A 25,366-nucleotide genomic window follows, 5' to 3' on the forward strand; every position below is an offset into this window, starting at 1 on the left:
AGACGTCCCTAGGAGCTGGAGACTGTCACCGCCAGTCCCCCCTGTGCCACTGCCTGGATTGCTGTGACCATGTGTTTGCTGAGGGATGAGTCCCGTTTCTGTGGATGGTTAATCTTCTGTTCCTCCAGGGTTTGCAGGCGTGGATCCAGCCCTCCCCAGTAGCCAGCTCCGTATGACACATGTTCCTGGGCCATACCACATGGCCATATAGCTGTGTCCTCCCATGACTGCAGGGACCGTCACCCCTTCGTGGCAGTGGCACTTCCCACAGGGTGGGTTCCCCTTTCCCTGTGGCTCCAGCAGCTCTGAACCAGGTACCAAGTTTAGATGCTCCCGGTCCAGGCTGAGTGCTGGTCCTCAGCCCAGAGGGAAGTGAAAGGCTCTTTATCCCACCTCTCCTTCACATGTTTGTTTGATCCCTCCCACAAGTTTTTCTGGTGCCTTGGGTTTCTCGCTGCCCGTGCCTTCTGCCTGGTTGTGCTGCAGTTTTAAATCTGAATAGAGTATTTATCTAAATATATCCAAATGCATCCCTCTAATTTCTTGTGAGTTCTGGGCACAGTGAGTGATTTGGGATACTTTTCTGACTTATGCAAAGGTAAAAATGATTGAACTGTAATTCAGTGCTGCCCTTTAGGCCAAGCCCAGGTTAGTGTCTGGGGATTCCTCTTGTCCTTGAAGCTGGGCACTGTGGGTCATGTAGCGCAGCTGTAAAGCTTGTCCTGGCTCCTAGATGCCTTCGTGCTTGGTTTTCCAAGAGGAGCAAAGAGACAAAGTTATATTAATATAAGAGCCTTGATGCTTAACCAAGCTAGGGATCCTAAGGAGAGGTGGGTACTGATTCTTCTGGCAACTGGCTAAATACAGATGAATATTTTAAATGCTGTATTTATTCAGGCAGTAATGACATGCTGCTTTTTTGGAGGTGCGTTTTGTCAAAAGCAACTGTTCTGTTCCTGATGTTGTGTGGTGTGTGGTGGTATTTCCTCCTCCCCTGTACTTTTCTTATTTTGGCTAATTAAACTAGAACAGTCAATTCCAATTGCTGGTTTTTTTTTTTCCTTTCACTGCTGTGCTGATTTACTTCAGTTTATTTAGTGTTTTAAAATGGCTTCTATTTAAATTTGGAAAGGAAGAAAAATAAATCTGCTAAATATATTTCTATTCAGATCATATGTTGTGGCTTTTCTCTTTTTGAAGAATGAGGTCTAATTTTTGAACCTGAATTCACTTGGCACTAGTCTTGGCTTCAGCAATGTCGGGTTTCCTTTTGTTTTAAACTAATTCCCTTTTTCCTACTGCTGGGCTGCATTTATGTCTCTCTGCTAGCGAAGCTTTTATATATGTGTTCGCTTTGAAAGCGTTCATCTGGGCAAAGTTAAGTATATGCAGAATATTTGAGGATGGGGCTTTAAGTGTGTTTTATGGTGGTCCTTGGTGCAGTGCTGCGGACCTGAAGCATTGCCAGTCCTTGGACTTACCAACTACTCGTACACATCCTATTTGCAAAAATGCAGCATATCTTTTTGCTTTTTTCTCTGTCCTTTGCTCTGGGAAGCTGGGGCCTTGTTCCTTTCTGGGTAGCGTGGGGTTTTTTGAGGGCAAGGTTACTAAATACTTGATGCTTTCGGAAGAGAGAAAAGGGAGAAAAGAGCGAGAGGATACAAGGTATATTCTACAGCATAGCAATTTCCACGCGCTTCTTCACAAAGTATTTTTTTATTAGATTAAAGCTTTATCTTAAACGCTTAGGCTTGGCTAGAATATGTTTCTTAGTGAGGAATGCGTGACTGAGAAACACGGAAAAAACAGCTGGGGAAAAAATAGCTAAGAAAAATAGAGATTTTATGAGATTTCTGACAAGTTATGTGACTGCCTTTTGTCCCTGAAGTCCCCATCCTCAAAGCCGGTCTGGATGGGTCGTCTGAGCTCCTGGGCCTTCGGAGGGTTTTGCGACAGGTTTGTGCATAGTAGTTTCTTACAAGTACTTGGATGTGTAACTTAGCTGCACTCTTCTGAAAAGATTTTCTTGAGAACAGTGGACTGTGAGGTTGTTAGTTGTCTGCCCCAGCTTGTCTCAATTTTTTTGTTATTGTTACTTAAAGCTTCATCTGTTATAGCAAGGAAGGAAAATGCAGATGTTTCAGAGTAAAGGTATGAATAAAATCTTGTGCCTATAGAAACTGGGAGATGCAAACCCACAGTCCCAGCAAGCAACCACAACTAAGTCAAATATATGGATTAAAGAAAAGTCCTCAGCTGCATGGTAACAGAAGATGTCATGTATATGGGAGATCTGATTTATGGTGAAACCTTAAATTTTTGGCCATGTTCTGAGGAAAAACCTGTATTGCTGAGTCAGGCCAGTGGGTCCTTGAATTTTCTGCTCTGACTGTAACATCATTCCCCTCTAGCTTCAAGTTCAGGTACTCGGTGGGTTGATGTTGGTCCTGTTTGTGAGTGCATTCATTTCGTGGGGAGTGTATAAATTTAATGCCCATGTCCAGGTTTGAGGTGCTTTATTTCTGCCTGGTCCTTCACCCTATCTCGGGGGATGATGTGGCCCCTACCTTTGTGTAGTGAGACCCTGGGGTGCCTCAGCTTTGAAGCCCAGACCCATGCTGGATGCTCAGCACCTCGCAGAACCTGTCCTTTCCCCTCTAGACCTCGCATCCCAAGCAGCTGCAGCCTGGAGCAGCAGTGACCATGCAGCTCTTCACCCGCAGCCCTCCTCTCCCTCCTCCAGCTTCATCCCTGCTCCATGCCTTGCTGGTGGGGTGCCCGCGGTGCCCCCCCCCGCCTGCAGAGCAGCGCTGAACCTGCCCCTTGGAGGCTGGATCTCTGCTCATTAGCTGCTGTTTGCTGAAACCGGATACCTGGGGCACCCCAGCCAGCGAGCGGAGTCCCCTGGCTGCAGCTATTTAAAAGGACAAGGGCAGCCTTATAATTTCCACCTCTTTCACATCCATGTCCCTCCCAGCACCCGGTCCCAATCTCTCTTCTCTCCTGGATCCCTGCAGCATCCATGACCCACGAGTGGAGCGACGACCCGAGGGGGACCTGCCCACGCCAGTCCCGGGGAAGGATTATCTGTTGAACTTGGGGGAATCTCAGGCTTGCCAGAAAGCCTTGGCTTGCTCAGGGCCCGTGAGCCTGGCAGGCACTCGCTGGCTCCCAGCGAAGGAGACACCTTGAGACTGAAGGGGAAGGAGAGAGGGAAGGAGCTTGGGGTTGGTGTTTTGGTGTTGGGGTTTTTTTTCCCCCCTCTTTTTGCTTTTTTTATTATTATTATTATTTTACAAGAAGTAGAAATTGCCATAAGCTGCTGGGACAAATGAATGCTAATGAACACGGGGCTGCGAGGAGACGGTGCACAGCCTCTCGCCTCGCCGCAAAGTAAGTGCCCAAAGCAGAGATGCTGTGCCAGGGGGAAGGGAGCAGGACCGAGGGGGCACTCAGGGGCGCAGGGAGGAGGTGGGAGGGCTCGGTGTGGTGGGCTGCCCTCACCCGCCTGAGGGAATCCTGTGGAGCTGAGGGGTTTGCTGTGTCTTGGTGCAGACAAGAAGGATGTGCCAGTCACCCTGGGGGGTGCACAGTGGCTGGGTCACAGCCGGACTTTGCAAGAGCTGGAAGCCGAGCGGGCACAGGGATGCAGGGTTTATCCACATGCAAAAGTCCCCTCTCCTGGCAGAGCTGGCTAAGTGGACTTGGGATCTGATTTACTCTGGACCATGCATAAGAGAACTCAGTCCCCTCTCCCTGCCCTCCTGGGGTCCAGCTTCCATCACACTTAGTGGTGGGAGGAGAGAGGGAGGTCTGGAGATGCCCCCTACCCAGCAGAGGCATGGGGGGGCTTTTCTCCTGCCAGCCTGAGCCCCCTCTGCAGGCTCCCAGCTGCCTCGGCCAAGCACTGAGCCCCCCGGAAAAGCCATGTCAGGTACCTTATAACGCGGGTCCTTTGCCAGCCCGTGGTGAGGTGGGTGAAGCCAGTTTGGGCGGAGGGCTCGTGGCCCCTGGCAGGTGAGTGCGGACGAGCAGAGATCTCCATCAGCAGCCTCCCTCAGACCGGGGACCCGCGCATTTCCTCCGCAGAGCCTGGAAAGGGTCTTTTGATTGCTTCTCGGCAGCTCTTCTGGCCAAAAGAGTTTCTTTTTTTTAATTATTTATTTACTTTGTATTATTTTTTGTAAGTGCTTCGATATTACAGAGGAGGGCAGCAGAGAGAGGCAGCAGGGACATCCTTAAATAATTTTCATTTCTCAAAATCTGCCTTTTCCTCTTCTCTCTAAGTCCAGAGGAGAGATCCTTGGGGGGTGGGAGGCACATCTGCACTGCAAATAAAAATAATAATTACAACCACCAACCAAACAAAAAAAAAGTAACAGCTAAGAAAAAAAACACTTCCAATCAAGGACTTTGGAAATCAGAGATCACAGAAATTGTACTATTAATAAGGAGGAAAAAAAAGAGAGGCAAGAAATCCAGCGACCATGGGCCAGCCTGGCTTCCTAGCGTGTACTTTCTGTTCTCTCTCCTTTTTCCCAAGGTAATTGCAGTCTGCCGAGAGGGAGTTAAATGGGATTAAAAGATCTGTGTAAGCAAAAGGACCCAGAAGAGAAGGAGGAAGGAGTGAGCCGTCCGGGCCAGGGGGTGTCTTTGACACAGCTGAGCCCCTTAGAGAGGCAGAGAGCTGAGCTCCTGGGAAGGATGTACCCACAAACCGGCCTGTCCCCCTTTTTCTGATGGATTGCCGCAAAAATTGCCCGAAAGAGACAATGCACTAAACGTGATGGAGCCGGAATCAGAGCCGGTCTCCAGACTCAGAGCTACAGCAGCAGGCAGGGGGTGAGTACAAAGTCCGACTTCTCCCGGCGCTGGGGAAGGGGCATCCCGGGCGGGGATGGGGGTGCCCGGGGAGCAGGGGGATCCCGGGAGGGCTGCGGGAAGGGAGAGCCGGCCCGAGAGGGGAGCTCCGCTCCCGGGTGGCTGGGGATGGGGTGGGGGAAGACATTCCTTCTGCCAGGGGATGATGTGAAAACTCCTGGGCTGGAGAGGAGAATGGGCTGGGAGAAGGGAGGCCACGCTGGAGCGGGAGGGTGGGAATGGGGCTGGGGTGTGCGGAAGGGGGTGAGAGCGGGGGGCTCGGGGCCGCGAAGGGCAGGAGGAGCCCCCCCTTTCCCCCCCCCCCGCCCTTTCATTCCCCCGCACCCGGGGAAAGGAGCTCCCAGCCCGGGAACTGGTCTGGGCGGTGGGTGCCGATGTTGCACCCACGCAAGATGCAGGAACGGGCAATTCCACCTCCCCGCTCCCTCTCCACACCTCCATCCTTCCCGGACGGGGGGGCAGGTTCCCCAGCTCCTCTGCGGAGCAGGGGGCAAATGCTGCTCCCTGCCTCTGTCCCGCGTGGACGTGGGGGCACGAGTACCTGGAGATCGCCGCCGCCGCAGTCCTCCGGAAAGTGGGAAAGCCATGGGAAGGGCTGGGGCACGGCCGGAGAGGCAGGCGGGTGCCTGGTGGCATGTTCTTCATGTGTTCGGTATACACACGCGTGCACAAACACTTCTATCTATCTATGTATATATAAAAAATTACAGCACACGCCCTGCTCGTCGTCTTTCTCACACAGCTGGGGCCAGCTTTTCCTGTTTTCATTGTTAAATTGGTGGTGGTGGTGGTTGTTATTATTTTCCTGGGGACTAGCAAAGGGTTAATCCCTCTGGTTGCGCTGTCGGATGTAATGATGATTTACCGACACTCCCTTGGAAAGACTGGGATTCTTCTGCCTGGCAGTTTGAAAAAGTTGTGTACAGGATCCCTCTGCTTCTGCCAGGATCGGCTGGGCTGTGAGATGGGGTGAAAGGGTGGAAAACGGGGCAAGGGGATTTGGGGGCACCCACACACACCCCCCTCCCGAGGGTCACCCCGCTCCCGGCGGCTGCGCCATTAGCGCAGCGCTGGAGTCTGGACGTGGATGAATGTGCAGTTTCCTTTGTAGGCTCGGTGCACGCTGGTCTGTGTGTAAAGTTACGTGGGGAGATCAGAACTGCTCCCAGGGGCTGCAGCCGGCTCTCCTTGAGAAGTTTGGTGTGCGTTTATATACTCACAAGGACTGAATTTCAGTGCTTCAGGGTTGGGGGGTTTTTTCTGCCCAGACGTGGCTGTGGCATGTCTGGAGATGCAGGTAACTGCAGCGTCTCTCACTTGTACCTTTTTTGTGTTGGGCATGGTCTGGAGCGAGCAGCCTGCCTGAGATCGTGTGAGGGTGGGTAGCTGGCTGTCAAAAATGGAGAAGTCGAAAGGGGAGCAGGCAGATAAAGATTCCTTTGAAAGACCCGGAGCAGAGCGAGGGGAAGGGCCCCGATGCTGGGGAGATACTTGGCAGGAGGCACGGTCATTTCACAGAGCACCGACTTGTGAGCAGGATGGAGAAGTTGACCACAATCATGCTGCAGATGAGGGCAGGGAGATTCTGCTGAGTCCCGGAGCAAGTTAGACCCTGCTGAGGCCAGGGTTAAGAAACAGGGACCCAGGAGAAGGCAGCATGGCTGCCTGCTTGCTGGAGGTCTCTATCTGTTCTTGCATCTCAGTGTCCCAGGCTAGCACCGTGCACAGCTGCATGGGGTTCGCCTGTTGCTGTGCCATGGGAAATCTGCACTTTGGTCTTTTCTGGTGACTCTGAATATGTGTGCCTTTTGTTCCCAGGATCTCCTCTGGGTTAAATGCCTCACCAGTGTGCTGCTGATCCGTTCCCTCCTCAGCAGAGGTCGCTTGCTACCCTTTGCATTATATCCCGATGGGCTTTTTGGTGCTGGGTTTTGATTTGCTTGGCAGAGTTGAGTGCTGTGCATCCTACCATTCCCACAGCTGGATGTTCCTGTTGAGGCAGTTAGTCATGGGGAGGGTCTTCTGAGCCCAGAGTGGCTTGTGCCTGGGCTCACCAGGCCACCGTTATTGGGCCGAGCCTTCCTCGGGGTGGGTGAGGGTTGTGCTGCCTGAATGCAGTTCGTAATGGGAACCTTCTAGTGGGTTCCCGTGTGGCACTGGGGGTCCCGCCTGTCCCAGCACTCCTGCAGCATCCTCCGGAGCTGGGCTGGTGGCTGAGGAGCTGCCAAACGTGCAAGAGACCCATGGATGGAAGGGAGAGGGTTGGCTCACCAGGGAAGGAGAAGCAGTTGCAGAGTATGCTGAAGCCTTGTCCTGGCTTGAGCAGCCAAAGCTTGTAAAACGAGGAGAACACAAAGTTTTATGGGCTCTGCAAGCTTAAAATGCTCCTCTTGATCATTTCTGTTGATGCATTTTTAGTGAGCACAGGCTCAATAAGCCACAGAAGCAGCTTTTGCACTTAGCTATGCATTGAGAGCATGTCCAGACCATAGCACTTGTGCTATTTAGCTGTGATTGTGCCACCTTGGCACCTTCCAGCCCCAGCATCACGTGCTGGCCATGGAGGTTTGCCTGATTCTCCTGGAGGCCTCTGCTGGGTGTCTGCTTGCTGTCACAGCCCCAGGTTGTTGGCATAATGCTGGTCTGGGGCTGCCTGGCCCATGTGCTGGATGAGAAGGCTGCACCCATGGTGGCACCTGGCACCACCCAGGTGGGTCAGCCCCTAGGACGGGCTGGAGGAAGGCACAGCTCCTGTTTTAAGAGGAAAAGTCCATTGCGTGCAAGCCAGGCAGGTGGTCTGGGGACAAACTATGGCACTGCTGGGCAAATTCAGCAATGGGAGCAACAGGCAGGCAAATGATAGGTGTGTGCTGGGTGCCTTGGGGTAGAGAGGAGGCAATTACACAGCCTCCTGTCCCAGGAGGGAAGGGCAGTGTCACAGCCAGGGTTACAAGCTGTGGTCCAGTGTCCAGGTCCCCCCTCTCCTGCTGCCTCGATATGCCTCTCTGAGCAGGTCCTTTTAATAAAGCTCCACCTTCATCCCCTTTCTGCAATGCGTTGAAGGGATAAAATCTGCCCTACTTGAAAACAGTGTTTATGGAGGTTACATTATTGACCAAGAGTTGCCCAGGTCTTGTGGTGAGGGGGTTGTAGGAAAGGCCTGACCAGAGACAAGGAGCGTGTGGGGTTTTTTTCCCCTTTCTCTTTCTTTGCCAATTTGTTGGGGGCATAAGTAGAAATGATGGACGCTTACTGAAGTGCAAATGGAAACAATGGGGAATTCTATACGGCTCTGCCAAACCCCATTCACAAAATGAAGGAATGCAAAGGCGTCTGTTGGAAGGACAAAAAAGGATTTAGATGACACATCACGCTTAGCACTTCTGTTTGTCGAAGTCTCCAGTTACTAACTGAGAACACAAAGGCAAGGGCCAGTAGTGAGTGTTGTCACTTCACACAGCAGCAGAGTCAATAACCCGGACAGACAGGGCTGGTGAGCAAAGAGGAGACCAAGTAATGGGCTGTCAGGAAAGATCCCCCATTGTAGAAGGTTGCCGGGAGGTATCTGGGAGGGTGTTTGTCATCCCAGCCTTGCATCTAGCAAGTGAGGAAGCAGGTTGTCATGGCAGGAGCTCAGAGGAACTGCTTAGCCCTGGGCCGGCTTTGTTCAGTGAATACACAAGCTCTAGTACCTAATTAGGAGGACAAGGACCAGTGGTTTGAAACCCATCAGCTCTCTGTCTGCAGATACCAGCATAAACTCTTGAAAGAACAAGGTGTGAGGTGTCTGCAGGAGGGAGGATTGGTCACAGTATTGCTTCAGCTGCATGTTCTGTGTACTGCAGATCTGCATTTCCCTCCTGGAGAAAACCTAGTAGGAGCTATAGGTGCTGGAGGAGCACATACCAAGCCTTTATGTACCCAGACCCTCCCTGTGCCTGACTGACATGCAGGCTTTTAGGAGAGCAAAGCTTCTTTGCAGCACTTGAGACCTACTGCTGTACCACTGCCAGGAGCTGAGGTCCCTCTGCCTTGTGAATACGATTCCTCCCTTTCATCAGGCCCCGTGGGTTGCACTTACGCTACCAGGGGCCTCCTCCGAAGGATGCTGCAGCTTTTTCTGGTCTACAGTTGCCAAAGCCCTGAGATAGACCTCTACAGGCACAGCACTAAGGGCACTTTCATCCTGAATTAAGATTAGATTTGGCAGAAATGGCGCCAGAGAAACCCTGGGAATTTCTGGGTTTGCACACACGTTCCCAGCTCTGGGGTAGGGTGGAGGAATTCAGACATTGCTGTTCAGGGTCACCCCAAGGGTGGGTTGGAGTCTGGTCTGGAGGGTTTCCCATCCTAGAGAGTTTCCCCTTTTGAGCTACTGGAGTCTCCAGTAATAATGGTGGGACAATTTCTGAAACCCTCCTGCTTTGTACACTGCTCAGAGTGCTGTTAAAGCTCAGGCAGCCACACTGATGTCCCAATCCTTTATCCTTTCCCCTTATGGCTGCATGTGCAATGAATTCTTAGTTGTCATCTGGAAATGTGTGCCCAGGAGCAGTATGTTGGATTCTGGATGTTTTGTGTACTTGATGTTGGATGATATTTTTGGGGAGCTTTTTTAAATATTAAAATGTTATAAAGAGGTACTGGATATCATTCTTCTGCACTTAATATTGACAGTTTCTAGATCTCTCTTAGATTTCTCAGTATTCTTAAATGACCATGGAAACGTATCTATCTGGGCCATATCTGCTTGTCTGCTTTCTCCTTCTTAAAAATGTAGATGCTGAAGGGCGTTTAAAAATTAATACCACTTCAGTCAGCTCAGAAATTCTGCCCTTAGCATGCTGGGTTTTGCAACAAGTGCCTACATACACCAGACAAAATCTTTGGCTGGAGATGTAAATGGATAGTTGGTTCCTACTGCAGAAAAGGTCCAGCAAAGGACTAGTCAGGGTCAATGCGGGGACATCTACGTAACTGTATGTTCCCATTGCTCTCTTCAGAAACTGAGGGTGAGAGAACAAATACCGTAGTTTCCAGAAGCCCCAAAAAGATGGCAGAAGTCTGCTGTGCAAAGGATGATACTAGTACAAAATAAGATTTCTACCCCGAAAAGATGGGAGTGGAGTCAATGCCATGGTGCAATTTAAAGCCTCAGTATGTAGGTTGTGATTTTTGTTTCCCGTTGGCTGTCGGAACTGCTTGGGAGTCTTCTAAAATATCGCCTATGTGCAAAGGATCTTAAGCAACATAGACATTTTGTCCTTTTAAGATACGTTGTCTAATCTACAGCTAGAAATGTCGATTTGCCTTTCTTGAAAAGCAATTTTCAGCATCCAGCTGGCTTTCTGGTCTTTTGGACAGAAAAAAATGCACCTGAATGGAGGAGAGTGGGGGGGAATTGTTTTTCCACCCTGCAAGAATGTTTGTGGTTTCAAAGACATTTCCCCACTGTAAATGAGGGAGAAAACAAAATAAAAAATTAAATGCTGCTTTGGGCCCTTGTAAGATTTTCTTCAGCTTCAACCCATCATCTAAGCAAACAAGATGTCAAAATCATTTGGACTTCTTTTTTTTTTTTTTAAAGACAGAGGCAAATATTTTAATTTGAAAAAGCTGAAACCGTTCCAACCAATTCCAGAAATTGTGAAGTGGAGAATTAGCTGATCACAACTCTTACAGATTGTTTCAGCTTTGTCAAACTTGCACTTTTTTGAGAATAATTCCTGACCAAGTCTACCCAAGAGGTTGTTGACTTATATTGTCTTTAGTTCAGTATAGTACTGTATTCCAGTGGTTGTCAGGTAAGAACCAATATGTTTGACAGGATTTTTCCTTTACTTCTGCTCTTGAGGTTGCCACCCGGAGCATGACTTCACTGGGGCTCGCAGCGACACGCACAAGCCACCTGGAGAGGTGGTAACTCTTCTTTAGCCTCCAAGTCACAACCTACTCCTCTCAGAAGTCTCATCTTTCAGTGCTCAGTAAGAAGGTGGCAATGAGTCTGGAAGCTGAAAACCCAGGGCACAGCTTTGCAATTGTATGCTAATTAGCAGGTGGGAATTCATCAGGTCTCCAGACTGGTCATGGTGGTTTAACCCCAGCCGGCAGCTCAGCCCCACGCGGCCGCTCGCTCACTCCTCCCACGGCGGTGTGGGGGAGAGAATCGGAAGGGTAACAGTGAGAAAACTCGTGGGTTGAGATAAAGATAGTTTAATAGGTAAAGCAAAAGCCGTGCACGTGAGCAAAGCAAACCAAGGAATTCATTCCCCACTTCCCACGGCAGGCAGGTGTTCGGGCATCCCCAGGAAAGCAGGGCTCCATCGTGTGTCACAGTGACTTGGGAAGACAAACGGCATCACTCCAAATGTCCCCCTCTTCCCCCTTCTTCCCCCTTATTTATATGCTGAGCATGACGCCATACGGTATGGGATATCCCTTTGGTCACTGGGGTCAGCTGTCCCGGCTGTGTCCCCTCCCAACTCCTCGTGCACCCCCAGCCTTCTCGCGGGTGGGGTGAGGAGCAGAAAAGGCCTTGGCTCTGTGTAAGCACTGCTCAGCAGGAATGAAAACATCCCTGTGTTATCCATGCTGTTTTCAGCACAAATCCCAAACATAGCCCTATACTAGCCACTACCCTGTCCTGAAGCCCCAGCAGAAGTGGTGCCCTAGACCTGGTTGCTTTTTGTAGGCACTCCTCGGGATATTTATTCTTGGCTGCTGCCTGCGTGCACGCGATCCTCACTGGGAAGGTACTAAAATCACCACCAAGGCTGAAAAGTGTTATTGCTGGTCCTTGTACTTCTCCGTCCCTCTGTCCGCTGTTTCTTACATTGCACTTTTGACACTGGTTAGTTCCCACGGACTGATCACAGGAGTTCGCAAAAAGTAACGAAGCAAAATTAAGCTGTAGTCAGTAGCTTCAGTTTGCTATTAGAAAACCTTTAGGGTTCACATGGACTTACATCGTAGGTATTTGGGGGTGCTTCTTCACCTAGTGACTATAGCAGTAGGATCCTTATTCTTGTATTCACAGGCAGCGTGCAATAAAAGAAAGAAATGTCTTCAGTGGGTAGCTCTATATAGAGCCTCTGTGGAAATCACTGGTTGTGGGAAGAAGCTGAGATAAAGGCAAGGTGGGTTTGATAGCTCTATATAAGGAAAAAAAATCTTTACTATTGCTACTCAAGCTGCTTATGCAATCCTGTCGCTGCAGAGTTGTAACGGAAAAAGAGCCTGCATTATAAAATCCTGCAATAATTAACAGCCCCATCAGTCACAGGTCTGCCATTTGGAAGCTGCTTTTGCTTTTTCCATTAAGTTGGTAAATTTTGCCAAAGTGTTTTTCTTCAGTGTTTTGGCGTTCAGCCCCGCTGTCAACTCTTACGGTATTGGCTGTGCGAGGGGTCCAGGAGGAGAGCTGAGGCCAGCTGGATCCCACGCTGCTCATTCGTATCCTTTATAGCCCCGTCAGTGTCACTGGAACGAAATTATGTGCTGGATTTTCCCCTAAGACTTGTTCCCCTCACTGTGTTGGTCAACGGGGATTTTGGAAGCAAATTTGGGTTGTGCAGGTACCCCTCCAAAAAAGATCTGAACTTCAGTTAGGTGTGTTGTGTGCACCAGTGTTTGTACGTAGTTGTACAAATCTGATCCTCACCAGAGAAAAGGTGTTCTTCACGCCTGGGACTCCTGCTGCCCTTGGTGTTCATATCGTGTTGGTCACATACTTCTCATCTTCCCGTGCTCTCATCAGGCAGTCAAGCCCAGCTGCTGATACCCAGCGAGGTCTTTGCTCCATGCACATGTGGAATTGTGTCCACATCTTAAAACTCCACTGTTCCTTTGGAAGTGAGCACAGAAACACAGGTCTTTCTGTGAAGTGGATTGTAACATCTTTTAAGTCATAAAAAGACTTCTGCTAGAGGTAGCCATGAAGAATCATCCTCTTCTGCTTCCCTTCCTACCTCTCCTGAATGAACTGGGACAACAGCTCTCCTTGCACTCAGCCATGTCTTCAGCCTGAGAGATGTCCTGTGGGATGAAGTGGGCAGACAACAGTCTCACCAGCTGGAGATCTCTTGAGCATAGTGAGGGTTTCCTGGTTAGCATACGGCTGGCTATAGGACATGGCGAAAGAATATCATGATTTGGCTATTCCAAGCTGTTGTTCCTTCATGCATAAACTAAAGCAGCCCCAGAGCTCCCGACATGTGCAGCCCAGCGTCAGGGTAATGGAAACAGCAAAGAATGATGAGGTTCATCTCATTTGTTTCCCAGCCGATGTGGGGCCGCTCCAGTATTTTGTCCCTTCAAGCCTTAAAGTATTAGTTAGTGGCTGGATTCCTGCATGGATTTTTACATTCAAGGCCAGGTTTCCCCACTGATGTGTAAATCACTGTGGCTTCATTTTACCTGTGGGAAAGGGTCTTCTGCACTGCATGAGGATCTGGCCCAGGGTAAAACAGTGTCTCAGAGGATGTTTTCTTGCACGAAAGATGAGACTTGACGGCAGGAGAAGAGTGGTCTCTAATCCCATTTGGTAAATGATTTGCCTTTGCCAGATCTGAAGAGAGGAGCAAGCTGCACTTTGGCATTGCTTTGCATATCCCAGTGTTCACACTGGCTTGGCTGAGATGAAGAACAACCTGTGGATGTCCCACACTGCTTTCTTCTGGCTGAGGACTTTCTGTAATTTACATTTTTGTCTCTGTTCCTCCAGCAGCTCTTGCTGATCAAGCTGTTAAATATCATCTCTAAAAGATGAGGGAATTCAGTCTTCAGACTTTCCACTGACAGTTTTAAGTGAGCTTAACCAAGGAGTTTCCTGTGTTCGTTATTTGGCTACAAATCAAGGAAGCTGGTGGGGGAAGGGGGGAGCTTCAGCCACCTTTCTGGTAAAAGTTTTCCTCTCTGCTGGCACTTCAAGGCTTAAAGTGTAGCTAACAGAAAGGTTTGTCCAATTCCGTCTCAGGCGTGAAAGGGTCTGCGAGCACGCTGCGCTTGGGAGTCTGCAGCTCTCGCACCTTCTAAAATTTCCTGCCGTACCAAGCTAATGAGAAAGTCGTTAATGGCAGCAGCATAGGGTGCTGAGTGGTTAGAAGCTGTTGCCCATCTTTACATCTGGGTCTAAAAAGAAGAATAGATCCATGTAGGATTTTGTATGTTTAGAACATTTTTAAGCACGTAGTAAAGCAGTAGGACTCTGAATTTGCTGAGATGCAGGTCACTACATGTCAGCCCATTTCTACCCGTGTCCTCGCAGACCTGCACGTGCACTCCTGGCATGTCTTTTGGCCTTCCAACCTTGAGTTATTTCTCCATCCTCTTGCATTTCTGATGTTCTGTCCTACACGGAAAGGGTGCCAAAGAGTAGCAGTAGTGAAGGGACCAATGACCCTGCATCTCAAAACACTGGTCTGGTCCTTGTTCAAGGCTTGATCAACAACCCCTAATACCAGTAGGAAAATCTTCCACTGAATTCAGTTGGCTGTAGATGACTTTAAAGTAGCAAAATGAAATCTCAGTTGGAAGCAAGCGCTGTTCTGCTGAGCGTTCTCCATTTCCCGGAGACATGCGGACACTGCTACTGACCTCACTAGACTTGCGATCGAGGAGAAGACCCTTAACGGGGGGGCTAGTTTTTGTCACTAATGTTGTAGAAACTCATTGTTTTTTCTTCTCTTCTAATTTTAGGGGATTCTGCTTTCTCTGGACTGTATTATGTTTTACCTGGTTCCTGGGATTCACACAGGGAAATTCTGAAGGTAAATTACACTTTTTTTTCCTCTCCTCTTTCAACCAAAGTAAAAACCAAGTGCTTTAGTATCAGTTTAGGACCATCATGTAATGTCTGAGCCTAATGCACAGAATTAAACACATTTATTCCTGATCGTTGCAGTACTGCAGATAGAGATGACGCAGTTAACAGCTGGCAAAAGAACCAGGTTTTACAGGTGATTACATGCCCCACAGGATTTTCAGAAGTGCCTGTCTGTTTGGTGGAACTGGTACTTAACTGCTTTTAGAAAGTGCCCCTTGAGGCTGGGGCATTAAGGAATTAAGCGTCTCTGGCAGACGGGTTTTTCCTCGACTGGAATGCAACCCAATCATGCCTCCACAGGCACATAGGATGTTATGCATACAGAAATGATGCCGGTTCTAAAAGTAAAAGCAAATTTAAAGAAGGAAAATCCCACAGGGGTGGTTGATTTTAGAATGACTATGTCTGGGTCAGTCCCTGTGCTGCAAGGGCAGTATTCTATAGGGGAGCGATCATACAACTTCACGCTGTCTTTACACCCCTTCTCCAGGCATCCCCTCCCCAGTGCTGCTGGGGACAGGACAAAAGGTTGGGGTACGATAATCAATGACCCCACAAGAGGAGATAGAAAGCTTCAGAGTCAATAAAAATAAATTCATCTCTTGCAGTTGATGGTGGGAGCTGAGCATCTCTGCAACATCTGTTTGTAAAGGAGCCATCTCCTCTTAAAATAGCAACACCTCTTCCACACGGATGCTTTACACGGGTGTATGTTGGAACTGAACAGCTTCCTCTGCAGTCAGTAGACAATAAGTGGACTAGGAGGCTCCAGGGCTCTCCTTTTAGTCTCCAAAACATGAAGGAAAAATAGAAAGTTGGTCAACGCTCAGCTGTAAGCCAGCCCGTGGAGCACTTTTTACAGGGAGGGGGGTGAATACATCCCTGCCATCAGCAATTTTGAAAAATGTAATATTTTCCAAATTCTGCTTCAATGCAAAAGAGGTGAACATCTGGCTGAATTACTTAGTCAAGCAGTTTTCAGAGCAAGTTTTATGTCAGCTCATAAAGAGGCAGAACAAATACTGTGTCTTGGCGTCTCTTTTCAAGTAGATTTTAATACGCTGTTTAGATTCATCTCTATCCATCATTCTACTCCCATGATAATTATGGGATGGTGCTGTGTCTTTTGATTGTTACTATCAATCTAAAGGAAATTCTTTCACTTTGCTCTTATTGCATTACCTTAGTGTGGTAGATAACTCCCCTCTGAGATGCGTTCTTTGTGATAAAGGAATTTAAAACATCTTGCTTGGTTTTGCCACAATCAGAGACAGGCTCTTCTTGTGGGTACCAGAAAGCAAAAACTTCCAAGGAAACAAAGGCTGTAAGGAAACATTGGTGAGTTGAGACTGTATTATTGCTCGGGATTTTCAAACGTGAGATTTACAAAAGCAATAAGGGCCTCTTCATAGACCTGTGTGCGGATGAAATTAAGTAAATGCTGTGGGCTTTTGAAAACACCGCAGTTATTCCTATAAGGCTTAGGGGTCTTCCTGCACACTGGAAAATGAGGGAACACAGAGGATGATTTTTCCGCAAGTGTTACAAATCCGAAAGATCATGAGGTTAGCGAGTTCATCTGATGTGCACTGACTAAGGGTCTGGGCAGTAACTTTTGGAAATATAGCATTTATTCCACCCAATTTTAGCTGTGGGCATCACATCTCAGCTGCTGGAATCTAGGAAGCTGCAAGTTATTTCTCTCCTGTCTTTTGGCTTCTTTTTCTTATGAAACTTTTTGCGTGGGGAAAGCAGGAGGGAAAGAGATGGGAAGGAAAGCAATAAAACATTTTATCCCCTCTTTCAGAGATGATCATGTGATTGTTCAGGAATCTGCGCATCTCACTTCATGCACAGTCTGCTAGAAGTTTTTCCCAGTCACTCAAATGTTGCTACAGGAATGTTGCAACTAGCTTCAAGGCACCTGGGACCAGGCAGCTCTAAGTGAATGTTTTTTTTAAATAATGTGTTTTGATGGAAAAATCTACAGAGGAAAAAATTTGAAGGGGAAAAAATTCTTTTCTAAACTTGGAGCTACTTAAGGAAGCCAAATTACCTTGTGTTTTACGTTACTTGATGACATCCCGTCATCCCGGGGGACGTGCCCCACCAGCCCAGGGCAGTCGGCATGGGATGGAGAGGCAGACAGGCTGGGTGCACAGGAGTCCTGAGCTGTGCGCCTGGACCTGGTGCTGGAAAATCCACATAAACGTCCTGCATGAGGTCTGCTTTAATCAGGTTTTGCGTAGGCATCTAGAATTTGGCTCTACCTTAGTGGGCTTTGAGGGAAAGGAGTGGTTGAGTTGTGCTTTTTTTTCCTTAAGCACTGTTGGATGCAGTTGCTAACGAGGCAGTTGGATTGGTATTGCAAACAGCAGCGGCATCCTCTGAGCAGGGAAACATCCTTACGTCTTTGCAGAGCAGCTACCGAATGAATAGCTCCTGGAGTGTAAAGCATCTCTGCCTAGTAGAGACACACCACTGTCTGTCTCTGGGAGAGAATCTAAAAATACATGTAGAAATTGGAAGCTGGAGTCTAGCTCCTGGTTTAAGTGGTAAATTTATTTCCTTAGGGCTAAATCCTGATGCCTTTGAAGTCTGTGGCAAGGGTCCCACTTGACTTCGCTAGAGCCAGGCTTTGGCCTTTACTATTTCATGGGCTCTGGAGATTATCCAGTATGAAGATACTGCTGTGATTCCTCCATTCAGTGCGGAGAGGGAAAGGCTCTACCTTTGCTGTGCTGAGGGACAGCCCCGTTGGGCAATATGGCAGAAAAACAGTGGAGGACCAAGGATTTCTCAGTATGGGAGAAGTGCCGTTATTAACACTTGCACATGCTGCTCAGTAAATTATCCCCTCTGCGTAGAGTGGGAAAATTTCCATCGCCTGTCACATCTGGCGCATCTTCTCTAGGTTAGTCTCTGCTAGAAAATGAGTCAAGCTGCCTTAAAAAAAGGGAGGTGGGAATACAGCTGAGCTCAGACAAAGTAAATATTGATTGACTTGCTCTTACATACAAAAATGGCCCAGGTTTTTGCCAAAGTCAAGGAACAGAGGTTTTCTCGTTATACTCCTCCCTTCCTGGCCAGCAAATTACAGGCCTCAGACTGGCTTGAGTCTACGACCCTTCTGGCCAACACTGAGGATCTCTTTTAAGTGCCAGTTCCCCAAATATTGGGTATTATGCTGAATATTTAGTAGTTAAGGGTGAAAGAGGACAAATTCCAAGGCCCCTTCAGAAAAGGAACTTTTTTTTCTTTGGGCAGCCTTTGATTTCCTTTTAATGTAGGAAAGCTGCAATCCCATGATGTTAGCTGACGTGCAGCCACGATTGGCGCTGCCGCATTTCTGATTGTTGAATTCTTACCTTGCGAGATCAGCATTTGGATTGTACAGCCCAGGCTAGCATCCCCAAAGAGCACTTAAATACACCAGAGTTAGCTGGTCATCGAGTTATGGAGGTTAAATTTGGGCAGGGAAGAGGGAAGGAAATACGGTTATCCTGGCTCATTTTCAACAGTGGTAGTGTCATAGTAATCATTACAGCCTTGCTTTATCTGTCTGCACCATGTAGTTAACATCTTGTATTAGACCAAATGTTTGAGATGGAATAAGAGAACAAGGTTTGGGGCATATGAGCCCCTTTTTCAGGTCTGGGCACATTCACCTTTGCAACTCTTCTCACGTAGACCTCAGCATCTTCCCCAGTTAAGTAGTTCGGCTGAGACTGCCGCCAGCTGGCTCCAGTTCGTGTTGCTGTTGCCTGCTAATCTGCCTTGGACTCTGAGCTGCGTGTGACTCCTGTTAGACCTTGGGGCCAGAAACCAGAGGATTCTGCTTGCCTGTCCATTGTAGACTTCTCCCAGAGTCAGTGGAGAAAGACAGGTGCCTCTGGACAGCAATTCCTCCCCTTCTTGAACAAGGCACCCAGCCCCTACGTGACAAACGCTGGAGGGAGAGTCCTACCTCTGCTCAGTGGGAGCCACAACTAGTTTCTTGGCTCTTTACAAACCGAGTCTGGTTCCCCCAATTTATTAAAAAAATTTAGGGCTGTAAGATGATCTGCTGGGAAAACAAGTACTGCTGTTGAGAACCTTACGTGGTTCAGTGAAATCTAGGTGCAATTTTTTTCATGCTGGGAGGCACCTTTGCTTCACTAAACTCTCCAGAGTCTCAAAGATCAAAAGCTGCTTCTTACTAATTTGGAGAGAGACAGATACAAGGCTTTTGCTCCCTTTGAAAGTTCTGTTCCTTGCCTTCTGGGGATGTAACATTTTGCAATCCCAGCTCAGTCTGTTGTTCAAATTCCTTTCCAGCTGTGTGGTCAGTACTCAGAATTAAATCCCAGAGAAATGGACTATTGGTGCTCAGTGGGAAATTTCCTAGTAGTGAAGTCAGCTCCCTCCAGAACATCTGGAGCTGGTCCCTGGTGGGACAGGATAGCTAGCCAGATGCACCATGGAGCTGATGCATTTTGGCTATTGCTGGTGACCAAGTTGAGCATGCACTTGCTCCTCACGCTATCTGCAGAAGAGCTATGCGCTCTCCATTCTGCTTATTTGAACATACATGTGTGAGAGGATGGTTGGGGTTTCCTGTAACCTGTTGTCCTTTTGTATGGACTGGCTTGATTCCCCATACCCATCCAGCCGTTGGGTTGCCCAACACCTGACATTTTCTTTGTGCTTCCCTTTCAGATGTGGATGTTCTTCAAAGACTGGGCCTGTCAGGGAGAAGGCCATCGAGTGGATGGTCCTCAACACGTACAGTTCCTCAAGGAGTCATTCCTTTCAAATCAGGGGTCATCTTCACTCAGCGAGCACGTGTCGAAGCACCAGTCAGCACCATCCTCTCCGCAGGCTCCAGCACTGATCTGCTCCTAGTGCTGAGCCTCTGCTCCCACCGCATCAACAATGCTTTTCTCTTTGCTGTCAAGAGCAAAAAGAAAAAACTGCAGCTGGGAGTCCAGTTTGTGCCTGGGAAGATCATAGTGTATGTGGGCCACAAGCGCTCTGTATATTTTGATTACAATGTCCATGATGGCCAGTGGCACAATATGGCCATCGATATCCGTGGCCAGACAGTCACTTTATTTACTTCTTGTGGGAAGCGCAGAGTACATGCGGATTTGCATTTTAAAAAGGACGAGGCATTGGATCCACATGGATCTTTCCTCTTTGGGAAGATGAATCAGCACTCCGTGCAGTTTGAAGGAGCCATCTGCCAGTTTGATATTTATCCTTCCGCCAAGGCAGCTCATCATTACTGTAAATACCTGAAAAAACAGTGCAGGCAAGCAGATACCTACCGGCCGAACCTGCCTCCTCTCATCCCCCTCCTGCCCAGGGATCCCAGTGCCTCCCCGAGTACCCCACAGCATATGGAGCCCTCGCTGCAGGGTCTGGAAAACCTGACCACTGCTGCCCCATCCTTGGAGTTTGGCAGGGTCACCGCACCCCTCAAGACTCGAGGTTCAGGTGCAACAACCGTCGCATTGGTATCATCCCCACCAAGACTGACAACCAAAGCCAAAAAGGTCACAGTGGCCCCATCTCCTGTTCCATCGAGTACCGAAACACAGCCACCCACCCGTTCGCTCCCTCGGGGGACGGTGACGACCCTCAGGGTGTCTCGGCCCACTCCCAGCACGCGTGCGGAGACAACTCCCCTTCCTGCTGCCAGAAAGGCCCCACCAACAAGCCAGATCCCTGCCGCAACCCGCAGGAAGGAGTCCAAGCAAGACACCAAAAAGATGATCAACCAAAAACCGACCATTGAGCCCTCTGAAGCACCCAGTACTGTAAAGCCAACAAGGAGGATGACTGACAACACAACCAGCAACGTCCACTTTGTCACCCTGAAGCAAACCCCACCGAACCCAAGCAATGGACCCGTTCCAAAGAAGCATGTGCCATCCCCCACCAGGAAAGCAGATCCTGGCAACGTCGCTCTGGTGCACCCCAAACCACCCCTGGGGTCTGCCCGTCCTGTCTCCAGGGCCAGGGCACCAGCCTTCAACCTCACAACCCCCGCTGCCACTGATGGCTATCAGATCTTTGACCCGCTCGGACCCACTCAGTTTCCATTTTTACTGGGATATCCAGGCGTGAAAGGAGAGAGAGGACCTCAGGTGAGTTCAGGCTCTTAATGCTAACTATTCCCAGTCACAGCTCAGCTGAACGGTTGGCAGACCATAACCTACAAGGGTTTTTATAAAGCTTAGCAGAGTGTGACAGCTCGAAACAGCAGCCAAGCACTGTTATGTTTCTGATGATTGCAATTTTAGCATATACGTTGTGTAAACTTGAGTGCTCTGTGATGGTGGATGCCCCTTAAAAGTTTGTGATTGAAGTTGCTGCTTAATGATGGATTTAAGAAAAGAAAAAAAAATGGAAAAAAAAAAAAATCCCACCTTCCTTCCTACAAGTTGCTGGTTAAAATTTTGATGGTTAGGTTGGGGCTGTTGTTCCATGCCCCTGGCCCAAGAGGGCAGAACTTCAGGTCACCTTCCGAAGAAAACCCAGATGCCTCAAAAACATGCTACAAATTAACTAGTTCTTAACCCTGCTTATTAATTTGATTTGTACCTGAAACTCACATTTCCAGAAAAGTGCCCTGTTTCAGCAAACGCAAGTACAGAGATTGCTTCGAGACTTATTTTTTATACAAATTCTCCTTTATTTTTATGGTATAAGTTAATTTATTTCTTATTTCTCATGGCCCACACTTAAGTCGTGCAAACAGTTTCCTTTATAAATTTAACTACTGCATTCCACACACAATAACCACTCTCAGGGTGTATATCTTGGCTATCATAAAAGTATACACACATTTTGTAATACTAAAAGCAGTCAGGCCACACTAATTATCTGCTAGGTGGTTGTTGGTTTTCTTTCAAATGCAAGAATGCAAACAGGATCTTTAAACTGGCCAGCTTTTAGGAGGATTTGGTGTTCCAACCCAAGCCTTTTGCTATATTGTGTATATGAGAGGGGTTGTACATGTACAATAAGTTTCTCCCAGACGGAGCCTTTAGTTGCCAAGTTCCAGCCTAGAGCAAATTTTTACAGCTGACTTCTTAAAATAGTGCAAGAAGGGTTTACAATGGAAATATTGAGACTAGCTTGAGGAGCACAATCAACAGCACTTGTGTCTGCAGATGTGCTGCTCGTTGTTGGAAGCAGCACCTAAAGCGCAGCGATTGTTTCGCTAAGCCCTCAATGGGTGCTTACCTTCGAGGTTTGCATTCCTGCCTGTCCCGTTTCAGAGCAGTGTGGTGGTTTCTCACCACCTTTGGTCGAAGGTTTCTATCTCCGGGAGAGGCGAAGGCCTTGCCCGGGGCAGGGGGATGCAGCGCGGGCAGCCCCGCTCTCCTGCCCGACTTTACGGGCATGCATCCCCGCTGCGGTCTTTGTACTTGGAGAAGTTTTGCTAAATCCCTGAGTAGAGAGAATGAGCTTCAGCAATTTTATCTTTGGGCGGTCTTCCGTGTGTTGTGGAGAGTCATTTCAGGCATATTTCCGAGAGGAGAAATTCAGCAGTTGTGAAGTGTTAAAACACTACTTACCTGTAAGGGGTAAATCTGGGCGGCCTGCTCTGAGCCCGGTGAAATCCTGACCTTTTCCACCTTCTTGCCCTGCAAGTGTTGTGAGGGTGACCAAGCTCCGAGCCCCCACTTCCCCCTGCAAGGTAAAGAGCTTATTACTGAACTGGAGTGGAAAATCCCTCTCAGCTTGTGAATCATAGCAAAAAAACGGGTTCAGGCTGCGGAGGGCTGAGGGAAGAGATGGCAGGATTTTTCCGTCCTGTCTGAGAACAACTGGAGGCCTGAACTGAGGGAGAGGAGAACCCTTGGAGGCTCTGTATGGCCTTATCCTCTTTGACTGCTGGAAACAAAGTCGGCACTTTGGGAGGGAAAGGTTATGGCTCAGCTGGAGCTGGCTGCCGCGCGGTGTTTGATAGCTCCTGTGACTCACTCGGAGATCTCTGTACCATACTGCGTTAGATGTCTCTGACGTGGGAAGAGAAAGAGGAGAAAAGACCGGAATGGGAATGACATGTGGAGAAATTAATGTAGCACTTCTATGGCCAGACGAGCATGTTTCAGAACAAGTGCTGATAAATGCTCTGTGCTTGAGTAATTACCTGGCGCCGTCCTCGTGTTGTTGGGCAGACGTGTCTGATGAGGTCAGTACAGCCCTTCCTGCTCTGCTGCGTGATATCGCAGCCCGGCGCTTTCCCTGGACAGGGCAGGTTATGGGCTGGGAACATCATTCACGGAGTCTGGCGCATGGGTGGAAGGGTAAGATGATTAATTAGTTTTTCCAGTTGCGTTGCCTGATACGAGGTCTCTTCAAGAAGACAATTGTGCTGGGCAGGGAAGCGTGAGTGGGGAAACTGCCTTCTGTCTTTCCAGCAAGGATTGGGGCCACCTTGGCAACGATTTATGGGCAGAGGCAGGCTGGCAGCCAGCAGCACCCTGCCTGTCCAGCTCTCCACCGGCTCTCATCCTTGTCATCCCAAAATCGGGATGGGATTGACAGCCGGGGGGTGAGGCAGTGATGACTCAGGCGCTGTGGTCTCTGCATTTCTGGCTTTGTGAATGTTACCAAAATAATTGTGGTGTAACCTTAGCTGTGCAGAAGGGTCCCTTCCCCAAAATTGAGGGAGGTGTCCGCATGGTTAGAGGAGTGCAAGCAAGGGGCTAAAAGGATCTGCTGCAAACGGCAGCACCCTCCATGGATTAATCCATCCTGAAAGACCACCATGGTGCTGCACAACAGGAAATGGAGATGCTGCATCCCACATGCAACTAGTGGCAGAGCATTAATTCCTCAGGAATGTTGGGTTTTTCTGGGCAGCTAGAGGAGGGAGAATAATATGCTCTTAAAAAAGAAAAATTTCTTGGGAGCCATTAATAACCACAAGCATTTGGGATCTCAGCTCTACATTTCTTTTGGAGGGGGGAAATAGCAAAAAAGAACACCCAAACATCATGCTAAGTCAGTAACTCAGCACTGACTCAGCAGCTGGCAAACGTCCTTCTGAATCATCCCCACGGCTGCCCGCAGTACCTCTGCCGAGCCTCGCTCGAGGTCTCCCGTCCCTGCACGGGGCCAAGAGGGCCTTCGCTCAGCTTGCAGAGTGGCCTGGCCCCAGCACACTGCTGCGAGTAGCTTGGACACCCATGAAAGAAAATTAATAGATGAAAAATAGTATTTTGTTGCCAGCATGTCAAGCCCTCAAGCCCTCGCAAGGTTGTGATGTGATAGGTGTTTTGAATCCTTCGATGGATGGGGTATCGTTGGCTTGTCTATACCAGCAGCAGGTTTGATGGGGAGATTTAGGGGGCTGCAGCCCTCTCCCCTGCCCGTCAGCTCTGCCTGCTGGGATGTGCGTGCTCTGTGTTACGCGGTGAAGCTGCAGCAAACCCATTGCCTTGGCGCAGCCCTGGGGTCTAGCTGGGTTGTACACAGTGTCCCTCAAGTTGGACTGTTCTCCTCCTATGTAATAAGGCTGTAATCCCATAGCTTTTTGCCCCTGCAAACAAAAAGCCCTGTATTGACTCTTTTGCCTAGCGTCTGAGGGTTACTTTTAGAGCAAGAAAACCACACCTGATGCTGAAGGTGCAGTGGAGCGGGCTGAGTTCACTAAGAGACTGTGGAAGCTCTGAGTAACGCAAGAGGAGCAGGGAGGGGGCAAGTGACTCCCCAAGTATCCGAGTTGGAAGAGTCCCCGGGCGGGTACGCCAGCATCCTCCAGTTTCCATCTGCGCAGTGCGTGGCCAGGAGCCCCAGGCTCAAACCCTGGTGGCAGCAGCCCAGGCAGAGGTGTGGTACCCTGGCAGGCAGGCAGCCTTCCTTCAGAGGCAGAAGTGTTTCTGAGTGTCCCCGGTCTAGACTGCTCCAGCTGCCATCTTCTGCACAAGCAGTTTGTCTTGGAGCCCAGCTGCTTTCATAAAGAAGCGCTCCTTGCCAATTCAATCAGTGGGTTAGGGGAGAGGGAGGTGATTGGGAACGCTGATAAAACATGAAGTGCCTATTTCCAGTCCTCCTTGTACCAGAAAAGGCTACTCAAGCTGACAGTCTATGATAAATTAAGGAACACACAATGTGTTTGAATGTCTCTTAATGAATGAGTCATATTAATAAAAAAGACTCAGAAGATCGCACGCTTTGTGTAATACATGGGAAAAGCTTTAGCCTCGCTCACATAGTTAGATCACTTCTTTTTTGCTAACTTAACCAGAACTATTCCCAAAGGGAAATCTTCTTGTAGGCAAATGACTAAGCATCAGAGAGGTCTATTCGCTTAAAACAAAGTTCATTCTGAAGAGCAGTAGTTGAAAGTGTGATTGAGATAAATGTGCTGCAAAGGACGTAGGGATGTATTGTATAAATATATACAGGTATTTTTATAAATCTTTAAAAATAGGAAGTGAGTGATACAGTATGGGATCCCTCTCTTTCTTCACACCCCTTCAGACTTCCTTCCAAGGTCTGAGCCTGCTCGAGAGTCGGAAGTGCCTCATGCAGAGACTGTTCCTGAAATGTCTCTATAGAAAAGCTGCTTTCATCAAGCTGGAATACTAATATTTTGCTATGTATTGTGCTGCCATTCTATTAGGAATCCAGTTGTGGACAAGGACTTTTCTGTGA

The 25,366-nt window shown here is 48.7% G+C and overlaps 1 protein-coding gene across 1 annotated transcript in view; it reads left to right on the top strand.

The window, feature by feature from the left end:
* The first annotated feature begins 2,952 nt into the window (after positions 1–2,952).
* Positions 2,953–25,366, top strand: part of LOC129215463 (collagen alpha-1(XXVII) chain-like) — a 162,588-nt gene continuing 140,174 nt past the window's right edge. Inside the window, exons 1-4 of the mRNA XM_054848650.1 lie at positions 2,953–3,396; positions 4,547–4,845; positions 14,581–14,651; positions 19,406–20,838. Coding sequence (XP_054704625.1) covers positions 4,790–4,845; positions 14,581–14,651; positions 19,406–20,838 — 1,560 coding nt within the window. The 5' untranslated portion in view covers positions 2,953–3,396; positions 4,547–4,789. The remainder of the gene's footprint in view (positions 3,397–4,546; positions 4,846–14,580; positions 14,652–19,405; positions 20,839–25,366) is intronic.

Source organism: Grus americana, chromosome 20 (assembly GCF_028858705.1).
Source record: "Grus americana isolate bGruAme1 chromosome 20, bGruAme1.mat, whole genome shotgun sequence".
NCBI lineage: Eukaryota > Metazoa > Chordata > Aves > Gruiformes > Gruidae > Grus > Grus americana.